The sequence below is a fragment of the Cydia strobilella genome, chromosome 7 (genome assembly GCF_947568885.1).
Source record: "Cydia strobilella chromosome 7, ilCydStro3.1, whole genome shotgun sequence".
NCBI classification, from domain to species: domain Eukaryota; kingdom Metazoa; phylum Arthropoda; class Insecta; order Lepidoptera; family Tortricidae; genus Cydia; species Cydia strobilella.
In genome coordinates, this window is record NC_086047.1 from 9,127,579 (window position 1) to 9,141,860 (window position 14,282).

General features: G+C 37.7%; 1 protein-coding gene across 1 annotated transcript in view; it reads right to left on the reverse strand.

The window, feature by feature from the left end:
• Positions 1-2,657: 2,657 nt before the first annotated feature.
• The window catches only part of LOC134742831 (dedicator of cytokinesis protein 4), a 92,282-nt gene continuing 80,657 nt past the window's right edge, over positions 2,658-14,282 (reverse strand). The window contains exons 32-35 of the mRNA XM_063676017.1: positions 9,644-9,822; positions 8,539-8,642; positions 7,803-7,991; positions 2,658-6,999 (exon numbers count right to left, since the gene is read on the reverse strand). Of these exons, the coding sequence (XP_063532087.1) occupies positions 6,824-6,999; positions 7,803-7,991; positions 8,539-8,642; positions 9,644-9,822 (648 nt within the window). The 3' untranslated portion in view covers positions 2,658-6,823. The remainder of the gene's footprint in view (positions 7,000-7,802; positions 7,992-8,538; positions 8,643-9,643; positions 9,823-14,282) is intronic.

Below are 14,282 nucleotides of genomic sequence, written 5' to 3' on the forward strand. Positions count from 1 at the left end.
AGCAAACAAAAAGTGCAGTTCGAGAACCTGTGTCTCACTTACGCAATTTGTGTTTATTTCATCTCATGTTGGTATTACTTTACTCAAAACGAGATGCGACTGTAATTTGATTTCTTTTTCTTGGCCTGTAATGAGCCAGACATTAACACAGGCCTGAGTAATTCCGGAAAACCCCAGATTACATGGCTATCGTAGTTAATAAAGACCTAAAACTAAAGGTCTACTAGGTATTAGTTTGGTATTAGAAAATGCCGACCTAGACCAGCATTAAAATATATAACCAACCAAACAGTAATTTAAAGGAGAAGGAGAAAATAAATAAATTATGACACTTTATTTAATAATTTATATTAAGTAAAACATATTTCGACGACCGGTCTGGCCTAGTGGGTAGTGACCCTGCCTGTGAAGCTGATGGTCCTGGGTTCGAATCCCGGTAAGGGCATTTATTTGTGTGATGAGCACAGATATTTGTTCCTGAGTCCTGAGTGTTTTCTAAGTATTTATATATATTTATATTATATATATCGTTGTCTGAGTACCTATAACACAAGCCTCCTTGGGCTTACCGTGGGACTTAGTCAATCTGTGTAAGAATGTTCTATAATATTTATTTATATAGTTTTATATTAAGTAAAACAAAGAAGGCAACCTGAATCAGTATTAGTACAGTAGGTATCATCAGCATATTAATAAAATTGTCAGAATTAATTTATTTACTTAACCGTCACAATTTTTTTTGTATTTAAAATATAAAATCACTGCCACCAACAACAATAAGGCACGCAAATTATTTTTAAAGATAAACAGTCTTCATAAAGAACTTGTCTCTAGTCATCACGTAAGAACAAAGGTCTGCAGATGACTTACTTAAGTATACATTCAGGCTCCACTTAAAGAGCTTGTAAAGAAAATTATAATGTTTGAGTAGCATATGAGTAGCCATTTACCTTTTTCTGCAATTATAGCTATCGACGTTTTAAAACCTGTTGGATGGACTTAACAGTGTGTTTAATTCTTAGCCTTTGGATAAGCTTCGTGTATATTAATGAAAATTAAGTTCTTTTTTTATGGATTCCTTTGACCTTACTTCGGAAGCATAGATATTTTAAGACCTTAATTTTGTACTAAGCGGCGCCGTTTAGTACAAAATTAAGGGCTTAGTACAGTTCTTTTTTTTAGCATTAGAAAAAAGGTAAACAATCTTGACGTGCCTTTGTATTAAAAAATATTGAACAACGCTTTTAAAAAAATAGTTTATATTACTTATGAAAGCAAAAGAATGTAAAAGGTCGTATTGATTCATAATTGTAACAGCATTGCTGTGACTTATTCTTCAAAACTGATTTTTAATAAAACGACACGTCAAGATCGCTTACCTTCTTTCTAATGCTAAAAAACGAACTATAGTGAGTCTTGAAGACTTTCGAACTTTATAGTCGCGTAAACCTTGAAGGTTCAAGGTTTGAAGACTCGAGAGTTGAAGGTTTGAGCTCAAAAAGGGTTCAGAACCTTAACGACTCAAACTTTTAATGAGCTCTTAAGTGTAAGTCTATAAGACTGGGGCTGGGTCAAACTCTAATGTCGGCTGTACACACTCGTTGAGTCTCGGCACCGCTCCGATCCAATTGGAGAAGCGCGAGACGAGAAGGGAGCAGCATGTACACACTCGTTCTCGGCCTGTTTCGAAGTCTCTCGACGAGTGTGTACGGCCCGTTTAAGAACTCGGGCCTATTGAAAGCTCGAGCCCCCCGAACCTCGCAGGCCTGAGCTCAAACAAAATAAGCGCTCTAGGCAATAAGCGTTATTAATATTATTATGTATTAGCTTTTGGCCGCAGCTTGGTCTGCGTGGAATTACTAACTTGGGTAGCTTATGTAGCTTCGGACGTGCTTGTGATTGTCCAAATTTCATCGAAATGTTTATCGCTTTTGAGGCTTTTTAATGCTCCAAACCTTATGGACTTACCCCTTCAAAGCTTAGGAGGCTTTAAAGCTTGAGGCCTAAATACTCGAGGTTTTTGCGCTCGAAAGTAGCAACGAAACCTTTTAATTTGAAGCTTATAAGTTCGAGCGTACCGGGAAGCCGCGAACCTTAAAGTCTCGAGGCTTCTAGACAGGCAGTCGCGGCTCGAGTCTTATAGCTTAGGTACACCATTCACAACTTTAGGGTTTAGATATGTAATATTTTCAGGGGGTTCGTTTGTTATTTAACTATTTTAACACATATCAGTAAAAGAACATGGGTCAAAATCATATAAAAATAATAAATACAAATAAAAAAACATTTATCCATAGGTATATAATTTTTTTGGTATTTTATTTCATTTTTAGTTTCAATCGATGGCAGTAAATTTACTGTGGCTACAAAATTTACTATGACAGTAACAGTAACCCTTATCCTATATATTCTCTTTGATATTAGCCTTATAAAGAAAAGGGTCGGCAGTGCGCAGGGGACACCTCAGGAGTTCATTGTTCCGGGGGTATAGCTAATTGGCAATCATTTACTTACAGAAGATGCCAAAATACGCATTCTATTAGCGTTCGTGGATAAATGATTGTCAACTTGGCCACGGCCCCTGGTGTCCGTTCCGTACGCGATTGCAGCAATTTGTTATATTTTATTAATAATGAGATTAAAATCAAACAACTTGTACGATCCATTCTATATATTTATATAGACCGTTTCAATTACAAATGGCTACATGTCTTCACTATTTAATAATTTCCATTTAATTTAAGACTAAGCTTTGTACTTAACATTGCATTGGCCTCCACTAGACGCTAGTTTTTACACCAATCATTCCATCCACATTATACACCAATCATAAACAGTGAAGTTAAAGTTCTTACAGCCAAACGAAATGTTATTATTATTTTAAAATATCAATAATACTGATTGCGACTTATATCAGCTGGAGATTTGTAGGTATTTCTTGACTTTATAAATGTACAAGTCTTATCGACAATATCAATAAGTATTTCAAAAACACCAAATAAACGTAGTTAAGGTTAGTGCCCGATCGTTATGTCGCCTCGCTGCTTTTACACTATATTCATATAACGCCGAGACATACTTTTGACGATAGAAATAGTTAAGTGCAAAATTCAATCAGTGCCATAAAAATAGCCTATAGGAAGTTCGAACAGTCTGTAGAAATCTTAGTGGAAGACCGTAGCATCTATGCGAAATAATCGATTTATTTACTAAATAAGGAATCCAAAGAATAGTTAAGTTTACAAAAATAGCCGAATCAATTTTTGGTTTAATTACGAATAATGTTTTAGCTACATGGAATAATGATAATAGTCTATCCTAATGAGATACATTAAAGTAATACAATAATCACTTGTGTACATTACATACAAACTATCAATAATTTCAGTCAAGTTCATCCCAACTTACATAGGTAACTTAGTCATTATTAAAAATGTTAAGCCTGATACTATGCACAGAAACATAAATACATATTTAATTGAAATTTCATTGTATAACCGATGAGTTAGACATATTAAGCACCGGGCGCAAAAAAAAGAAACATTCCATTATTGTAAATCTGTTTTCAATAAACTATTTTATAAAAAAACAGTATTTTTTCACCGCCAAGGTTAAACATTTGTATTTTATATTATCGTTCAGTTGGTGGAAAATAAAATTATTCCTACCCGTTTTCAAAATCTTTATCGTGTATCGTTTATTTTTTTCAACGTGCAGGATTATGCGCATAATATGTCCGACTGCATTTACGATTAATCATATATAAAAAGTTAGATATATTTTTTAGTTTGTTTCCAACCTAATCTTAGACACGCTATGATGGCTTTAATCACAATATGTTGAACCGCTTGCAGATTCCTGTTTCCACAACAGCACTACCACGTTAATTAAACTGTTTGGGAGGTATTTGTGCGAGACTTTTCTAGTAGAAGGTAGCTTGGTGCTTAATATGGACCAAGTAATTCTAGTTTACCACCTTTAACAATTTGTGTCGCTTAACTTGAAACTCGGGTAAATCCATTTTACCCTCTCAGCAAATTTCTACCCTATTACATTTTCTTAATACCGAAATCGCATTGGTAATCTGACAGATGGATTTACTCGAGTTTGAAGTTAAGCGACTCAATTTTAGCTGCCTAGTTAGCTCATACTGTTTTATTGCTTGTTCAACATAATTTTATTGTTTTACGCGTCTCGATGAGCTTTGATCATCTTCGATAAGATACATGGCTCAAAGAAACAAACTTGAAAAATCACATTTAGGAACACCTTTTATTACTTGGTTATGATGCCGAACATCAAATAGATAAGTGTCCATTGCTTACTAACTATACCAACATGCATGTACTAATACTAACCAAATTGTATGAGTTACAAGTGTATAATAACATATGAATAAACATGTATATTGTTCGTTGAAAACGTCAACTTAACAGCTAGGTCTTAAGAGTACAAGATAAAAAAACTACAGTATTGAATAGAAACGTATAAAAATATCACGTTATCATGAAAACCTGTGTAAGAAGAAGTCGGAAATATGTGTTGTTCGCACATTTTATTTTAAAGAATGCCTAAAAAATGTTTTTGTATAAATGCGTTAATTTAAAGTCATCTCAAAGATAAATTCATAAAACATTCGAGATCTAAACTTAAAGCCGAAAAATTGAATGACAATACTATTTATCTAAAACTAAATCACTTTTAATTTGGAATATCTCACATCAATCTAGTAATACATATAGTTAGAACATTAAATGTAATAAGATGGTATAAACTCTTCAAAACACTGTGAGAATTTCATGTATAAAAAAATATGAAAAAATTGCACCATATTGAGGTCTACAAATTGCGGGTATTTCCCATACGTCCATAAAAAGAAAGTCATTGTTATATAGATAACACTGGGTAGGTACTCGAGATCAAACTCGTAATGAGTACTCGGACATATAGAACAGACGGGATGCACCTTTTATTGCTTGCTGCCAACAGCGTTTCATTCTCATGCAAATGTTATCTTTAAGCACTATTGTATTCATTTAAAACCCTTTTCCAGGCCGCACCAATCTAGGTTTTCCCAAAAAATCTAAATATATTCCAATTATTCCAGCTTTGATGATTCATTTCAAGACAAGTCACTTTTCCCGAAAGTGAGATCTAATTTGAACCTTAAATCGGAATTCTAAAGTTGAAATTGTATTGGCGCGGATGTAGTCGCTAAATCGTACTATGCCTGGAAAAGGGTAATGCTGCCAATTTCTTAATTGTTGCCAATGTAGGATTATAAAGACTTCATTATTGCCTATATTGTTCTGATGCAATAAAAAAATGCATGTATTTAGATTGCTTTTTAATCAGCCTTAGTAGAAATGGCATGAATTTAGTTGAGCAGTAGCGGAAGATCATTAAAATAAAACAGACTACATTGGATTCTATTGTCACAAAGTAAAATTGTCTTATAATTAACTACATAATTGATTGCGCGTTAATAATTTCATATAAAATTATTACAAGAATATCTACATTCAAGTGTAACTTTATACCGTGAAACCTGCCAGCTTTAACATATATCTGAAATACTGTTTCTCGCTTAAGCATAATTTTACTATGTAGGTACACTATCAAATCCCTTGGTTTAATTAGAGTCCGCAGTGCTTTATAGTTTTTCGTAAATAACTAATAACCGTGGCCTAGTAAAATTTTTCACTACACCAAGACAAGGAAAATATAAACTGTAAAATATTAAACAAAATCAAAGCAAATCGATTCAAAATGAATGTTATTAAATATTTATCATTCAAAATCGTCATTTAAAAGTCAATTCTACCAGAAAACATAAGAAAACAACTCAAAATTTGCATTTGATTACTTTGCCTCACTTTCTTATCAGTTTTTGAGCAATCAAGAGAGCCTTTACCAGCTGGTGTGGTGAAAAATAATATAGCTACGTCAAAATGCAAAACTAAGAGCAACGGAGAATATTTCAGCAAACGAGCAACAATAGCTTTTCCAGGTTTGACGGTGTACACGTAATCTATGCATATAAATTATATTACAAATTCTAAAAAAAAATAGAAATACATTTATTCTCAAATAAAATAAAATATTAAAATAAAATGTAATAATAGCATTTGTGCATAATATATTGAGAAAAAATCTGCACACACTAAAACAATTCCTATTACAAATCTCCATGTCATAATCTTCTTATATCTAATAAACTCTCAGAGCTATCACTAAAATGATTCTCTTTGTTACCGCAAAATAAAATGGCGGAATTGCACGTATCTACATTAGTGGAACGATTTATTCGATTTTGGCGATGTATCTCTGAGTTTTTATTTAATTCTGTATCACGTATTATATGGCCCCGGTTAAAAACTAAAGGTAGCACTAAGAAATAAACCGTCACAAACCACACTTCGCAGTCACACCTCTAAAATGAATGATATGCATGCCTAATTAAATAATACATTGACTAATGCTATATTTCTAGCGAATACGATATTACCCAATAAAAAGGAATATCTCATAATACAAGCTTAAAGTTACGAGTTGCAGGAAGTGACGGAGTAAACTTGAGAAGCAATATGGCGCCCTAAAATCATTGCTACATATTTTTACAGGCGCTAATCGTTCTACCGTTTTGACGGGAAGCAACTTTGAACTTTAATCTCGATGTCACAGGATCTAAATTTAAAATATAGTTTGGCAGGATATTTTATACTAAAGCTTAAGCTGGAGCTCTAGCGTTTTTAAGGAAGCTCTAGCCTTTGATTTTTTTTAAACGGTTAGATAAGTTCTCCTAAACAGCTTACCTAAGGGCTTAGCAGTTGGTCTCGCCGTTTTCGTGGTGTCCGGAGTCGAAGCTGCTGAGGTGGCCGAGCCCCTTGGGCGGGATGGGCGGCGGGGTCTCGCCCTCGTCGACGCGCAGCGGCTCCGACATCATTGAGATTATTTCCTCGTAGCGCAGAGATTCCACAGTCAGATCGAAATCTGAAACTAAAAGCGTTTATTAGTTTCACAGAAGCGATTGTATGTGTTTTATTCGGTCAGTAATAGGTAGGCAGTGGTAATGTTTTCTAAATTAAATGTTGTCACAGGTCTTCTTGTTATTTCTGTAAATTTATGTTTTTGTGCTTGCAATATTATAAATCGATTCTTAGAGTTTTGAATGATTCACGGTTAGTTTCACTAGACTTATATTGACCGGGATATAGACCGTGATCACCTTTCACCCGTGAACATGTAGCATGTAAATATCGGGAGCTTATAAATAATACAAAGGTAATCACGGTCTATATCCCGGTCAATGTAAGTCTAGTGAAATCGATTTTTAAATTTTACATCTCTTTCACAACAATCACACAAGTCTTTGCTATAACAAAACGTTTTGATTTTAATGTTTGATAAAGAGTAGCCGATTCAATATTTGGGATTAGTTGTCAAGCGGAAGCGGCTCCTGGCCCCTACGAGCCGGGACAAACACTAGGAAAATAAAACAAAGTTTTGCACGGAACACTAAAAAGAGGAGCTGATTCGATTGGTTACTTTGGTACGCTATTATCAGTATTAGGGCCACCACACACTAGCGTCTCCCGAGCGTCGGCGTCTAGGTAACTCTATGCCTGCCGCTCGGCGCAGTTGGCGCGACTGTCCAGCGACGTCATTTTTCAGAGCGCTGACTAAACACCGACACTCAAAAGACGCTAGTGTGGAGTGGCCCTTAGGGAAAATGTCGTGTTGCGTCGAGCAGCAGTCATAGAGTGACGTAGAGGCCGACGGTCGTGCGGGGCTCTTGTTACCGTGGTGGCGACGATGGTCCCCGGCGTTGGTGTAGTTGTGGTCGGCGAGGCCGGCGCCGACGCTGACTCCGGAGTCCCTGGCGTCGTCGCCGCCCGCCCCGCCCGCCCCGCCCGCCCCTCCCCCGCGAGCCTCGTCGCGCGCCCGCCGCGGCACCGCCGGAGGCATCTCCGTCCAAGACCGCGCCGAACCTACAACGACATTCATAAGGCTTAGAACTTAGAATGACCTGCGAATAATTTCTTGCGGTTTAAGAACCGCAAAAAGTGTAACGTACGGCATGCTTCATAAGCGCACGCACTTGCAAGACTGAAACCGCAATAAATTAAGCCTAGTTTTTATTTCAGTCCCGAAGCTTTTACATAACTTGCCTATATACAAATCGAGAGCGATATTTTACAAAGGAGGCAAAGCTTCGGGTTGCCCAGCGGTGTTTAATTTGTCACTATTTTTTATACAATTATAAATATATATATTTTTGGTTTAGTAGCGAACAGTCCAATCATGTTTTTCCATAAAACCAAGAATATAATTTCTATCTCTTGACTTGTGACAGCTAATGTATTTTCATCCTATTCGTTGACATCCATATCCATTAATCTACGGTCAAACACCTTTGAAAACACTTGCTTCTCCCTGACCTCCATGTGCTGCTCTCGCCATAAATGCACCATTAGTATATCTAGTAAGACAACGTGACAATGTTTCAATAAGTTTATGAGCATGTACATAATGTACCTGAGACCCTCGGCGGCAGCGGCGGCGCGTCGCCGGGCTCGCTCCACGACGCGCGGCTGTGGCGGCGGGTCTCCACCGCCACCGCCTCGCCGTCCAACGAATCGCTGGAAATATTACGAGTACACTTCAATTAGGGTCGGTTGCACTAAAACGTCTGTCACCGTTAAAGCGTTCGCTAAATTTTATTGTATGGAAAGTTTGATAGTTCACGGCCAATTGCTGTTGATCAGTCTGTCAAATGTGGATGGTGCAACTGGCCCTTATATAACCATTTTGACGAGTGATTATATGTCTTAAGTAAGAAATAATTGCTAAAATAATTGAACATTACAAAAAAATGCCCAGAAATTATATAATAAGTTGCCAAAATAAACTAAAGCCGAAACTAATATCAACACCTTCAGTCGCAAAGTGAAGAAATTGCTACTCGATAAGACATTGTTACAGTGTAAAGGAATACTTAAACAATGAGTACTGATTCCACCGCAAATATGTAATTTAAACTATTTGAGTAATTCTATCCGTAAATTGTAAATGAATAATGTGTAAGGTATGTACTGTTAAAATTATAGTATATTATCTGCCAATTAATTCTATAAATATTTTAATTGTACATTATTATATATTGACGATCTTAATATGTATTCATTTTTATATTCGATTGTAATAGAAACATGTAATACTTATTGAGAAATAAATGAATCTAAATCTAAAGCTAATGTTTATGAGACCTTTGTTGAGCGAACAAATATTCTTAGCCTGAAATAAAAACTTAACTAGTAGCATACCGGTCGGGCAAGCGGCTCTGAAGATCGTGGGTTCGAAACTTGGCAATGAGTTTCTTTAGACGTTTGAACTTAGAAGTAATGACGGAAATATCATTTGATATTCACTAGTTGCTCTACGGTAAAAGAGAATATTGTCAGGAAACTTAACTAATCCCAATAAGGCTTAATTTTCCCCTGTGCAGCTGTGTTCGAAAGACAGACGCCAGTCGCTTTCGTACAAACCGACGCGCCACTATCTTGGTTTCAGTTGTCCAAAGCGGGCCTCAGGCTCTATTAGATGTCACTGGATTAGCACTAATATAAAGAGGAGTTAATACCGATACTTGTCGAGTGGAGGCCGAGTAGGACTCCTGGGGTCGCCGGACTTGGGCCTCGATGGTAGAGGCGGCGCGGACTTGATCATGGAGTCGTCACCATCGCTCTTTTCACCGCTCAATGGCAAACTCGCTGACATTATGCTCTCCGGTCGTTGCTCGACGCAGTCCTCTAGCGAGTACTGAAATAAAATGTAACTGATGAAGTAAGACTACAAAACAAGATAAAACTTAGGTACTGGTCCGAAACCAAGATGGCATATGTTTTTTTTTTTTTTTTTTTTTTTTTTTTTTTTTTTTTTTTTTTTTTTTTTTTTTTTTTTTTTTTTTTTTTTTTTTTTTTAGGAAACAAACAGTCACATACAGATAAGTTTAAAGTTGCAGATGTACAATAAGACCTATAGTTCCATTAATTATAACATACTGATATTGATAACAAGTAGAAACAGGGCTTGTTCGGCACTGCCTATAAATAGGAAGATACACAGAAGTAACAATTGGATACACAACTAATAAAGTACCTAAGTATCAAACATGCTTACAAACATACATACGTTACATAAGACTATAGAACAATTACAATTTTTTTTTTTTTTTTTTTAAAGCAAAGACTGCTATGGAAAAAGTAAGCTCCGCAGACCACTACTATATTTACCGAAAGACAATGAGAAGATATCTAGATTTATGAAATTAACATTGTAATCATGACAGGCTCGTCTAAAAAAAGTATTTTTGGCGAAATTAGATCTACAAAAATCGATATGGAATGTTTGGGGGTGGCGCGTGGGAATACGAGGCAATTTAAAGACAATTTTTTCAAGAAGAGTGGAAGAATCAGTAAGGCCATTTAAGAGTTTATACAGAAACATTTGGTCTATATAAACACGTCGTGTATCTAGTGGCCCTAGACTACGACGGTGTGTGCTATTCTCTGACATATTCAGACCGTGGCGGAAATTGAGCGACTTTAACAGCTTTTTTTGGATTCTTTCAATTCTTTTTATGTGAACGGTATATTGAGGGGTCCAGACGACGCTACCGAACTCTAAAATGCTGCGAACGTAAGAGGAGTATAATACTTTTAGGGTGTTTGGTTCTTTAAATGGTTGAGATAGTCTAAGTATCAGGCCCAATTTCTTGTAGGCCCTCTCGGAGATGTGGTCTATGTGTGAAATGAAGTTAAGCTTAGAATCCAAAATAATACCAAGATCTCGGACCTTGGTGATTCTATTTATGATCTTTCCTGAAAAACTATAATTGAAAAGAAGGGGACTTTGTTTATGAGTGAAAGTAATACAGTTGCATTTATCAGGGTTCAGAAGCAATTGGTTATAACCGCAATATGCGGCAAAGCTATCAAGATCGCGTTGCATGTCCAGGCAGTCGTTCTTTGTTTTTATGATTTTGAAAATTTTTGTATCGTCTGCATAAACTAGATGTCTTGAACTAGAAAACGATGAACCCATGTCGTTTACGTATATGATAAATAAAAGCGGTCCTAAATGAGAGCCTTGAGGGACCCCTGAATCAATGGTTAAGTATCTGGAAGTATAGCCTCTTAGTGATACTGCCTGGCATCGGTTCTGGATGTAGGATTCAATCCACCTGTAGAGGTCTCCGTGTATACCGAGTTCGTATAATTTGTGTAATAACATAGTGTGATTAATTTTATCAAAAGCTTTTGAGAAATCGGTATACACGGCGTCAACCTGATGACCGTTGCCAATAGCGTTCAAAATAAAATCAGTGAAGGTAATAAGATTGGTGTCAACACTACGGCCACGAAGAAAACCGTGTTGGTCAGGGGAAATTATACGAATGATACAATTTGTCAATTCGGATGTAACAATTTTTTCTAATATTTTGCCAAAAATGCATAATTTAGATATGGGTCTATACTGTGTAACATCATGTTTATCTCCGCTTTTATGTATTGGTGTTATTAAAGCCGTTTTCCAAACAGACGGGAAACAACCCTCGGATAACGATTTACGGAAAATAATAGTAAGAGGAGTAGCCAATTCCTTGCTACAGCGAGAGATTAAAATTGGATGAATACGGTCAAGTCCCGCTCCCTTATTTGTGTTAACCTGTTGGAGGTGTTTAAGAACGAGTTTATTGTTTATGTTAATTGAAGAGATATCTACCGGGCTATTGTTAGTATGAGAATTTGGAGAAACAGGGTACGCGATACCTTTAACAAAAACTGAGTGGAAATAATCGTTGAAATAATTAGCTACTGTCTCACTGTCAGTTGAGGAATTGCCTCCATAATACATACAGTCTGGGGTTTTATTTGCGGAAAACTTTGATTTAATGAAAGACCAAAAATATTTAGGACACTTACGGATATTTTTCTCAGCAAAAGATATGTATGAATTATAGCAATCCAGTTCCATTTTGTGCTCTCTTGTTCTTAACAGCTTGAATGCAAGATAGTCTAAAGGATTTTTGTAAGTTTTCCACCTGGTGTGAATTTTACGCTTTTCTCGACCTAATTTCACTAATGCCCGGGTGTACCAAGGGGGACGATTACTAGAGCAGTTTGTCTTACTGAGAGGAACGTACTTTTTAATAAGAGTATTTAAGATTGAGTAAAAATGAGTAGTAGCCTGTTCAGTATTCATATATTGCATTGGGGTCCAGTCAGTAGAAGAAAGAGCGTCACGTATTTTTTCGTAATTTGCAGCATAAAAAAGTAATTTCTCTCTAGGAGGATCATACGCGGCCGAAAGAAAAGGAAGCTTGATGTTAATGTCGAGAGATTTGTGATGGGAGTCCTCAGGGGTTAGTGGTGTCGTACAATGCGTAACAGAGCAAGACAAATCGCTTAACACCAGGTCCAAGATCCGATTGTTTACATTCGAGCACCCGTTAAGTTGTTTTAAACCCGAGAGGTTTAAGAAATCGGAGATTAAGGTTGCAGTCGTATTGTTGTTTGTGTCAATAACTAAGCTTCCATTAAGAAGCGTCCAAATGGCATGACTAATATTAAAATCGCCTAGAATTATGTAACTATCGTTCGGATTACTAATTATAAAATCGGACGCAGAGTCAAAAAAGGATTGCAAGTCGGAATAATGTTCACCGCCGTGAGGGAAATAACAACAAGCAATAAATAACTTAGCCCGATGCGCGGCAGCGCCGGGCGGGCGCGTCCGCGGCGGCGGCGCGACGGTGCCGGCGCGTTCGATGCTCAGCCACAGCTCCTCCCGGCGCGGGCCGGAGCGCAGCTCGGGGCGCTCGCGCACCGCCAGGCCGCGCCCGCGGCGCACCGCCACCAGCACGCCGCCGCCCCGCCCCGCGCCGTCGCCGCGCGCCGAGCACCGGTCGTGGCGGTAAACGGCATAATCATTCCAGAAATACTCAGCATCGTTAAAGTCACTCGTCAACCACGTCTCTGTCAGGCATATAATATCATAATCGGCTTTCAAAACGTTTGCCAGAAAATAATGCGATTTAGTTCGCAACCCCCTAACATTTTGATAGTAAACGTTTAAGTCAGGTACTGTCGTCACGAGAAATACAGGTTTGTATAATATATTATGAAATTCAAAAGTATTAAATGTGGTAATAAAAATAGGTATATTAAAGGGCTATTGTTATTGAGACAATTTCCGAACGTAACAAAAAATAAGTTGAGTCGCCTGTACGAGAAAAGTATGTATGGGTGGGTAAAACGAGTGCAGTTAATTGTAATTTTAGGTATAATTAGAAACACGGTTATAGTCAGTGAGAGTGTGTTTAAATTGTTTTTATAACGTAATAGTAATATCGTTGATCGGCGTAGCAGTAAAGTGAGCACGTAAACAACGTAAATAATGAGTCATTTCAGTTTTGAAAGGTCGGATTCGTTTGAGATATGCAGGATTTTAGATTTATCATTTTTACGCATTAAAATCTTGCAATCTCTAACCCACAGGTAGGCATAGTTTAAATTAGATTTAACTGCACGGGCTTTTTTTAATAATAGCTTATTTTCGCGAGTTAGGTGGTCGTTTATGTAGAGGTTTTGTGGGGGCCCCGGCATTCCGATGTCGACCGTGGTGAGTGTCCGGCGCGTGCGCATAGCCGCCAGCAGCTCGTCCTTGCGGCGGCGCTGCACGAATCGCACGATGACTGCTGGCTCGCGGTCCGCGCCGGCGCGCCCGGCCCCGCCGCTCGCTAAAGCGGTGATGGTTCCAAAGCGACGCACTCGGTGAATGGAATCGATGTCGGAGTCCGACACAAAAACTCCTAGCTTTCTTGATATATCGGTCAAAAGAGACATAAGATTTTCCCCACTTTTATAGGTTAGTCCAGAAATTTCAATGTTGCTCAAGCGAGAGAATTGATCGCGACTATTCAAATCGTTTTTGAGGGATTCAATAGTAACACAGGCCTCGTCAAAACTCTTCTGCAGGGGACCCAGTGAGGAAACTTTGTCTTCTACGAGAACCAGCCGCGCATCTATGGCAGTAAGCGAGGTGTCGAGCTCGCTCCATTTTGCATTAAGCTCCTGCAGGCCCTGTGAGGTTGCGCGAATCTCGCTTTTAATAGTGTTAACATCCGATTTCATTGCGTTAAAGTCATTTCGAAACGATCTGATCTCGTTCAGAATGTCGGCGGTGGTTCCGGTGTCCGCTGATGGCGATGGGTATTT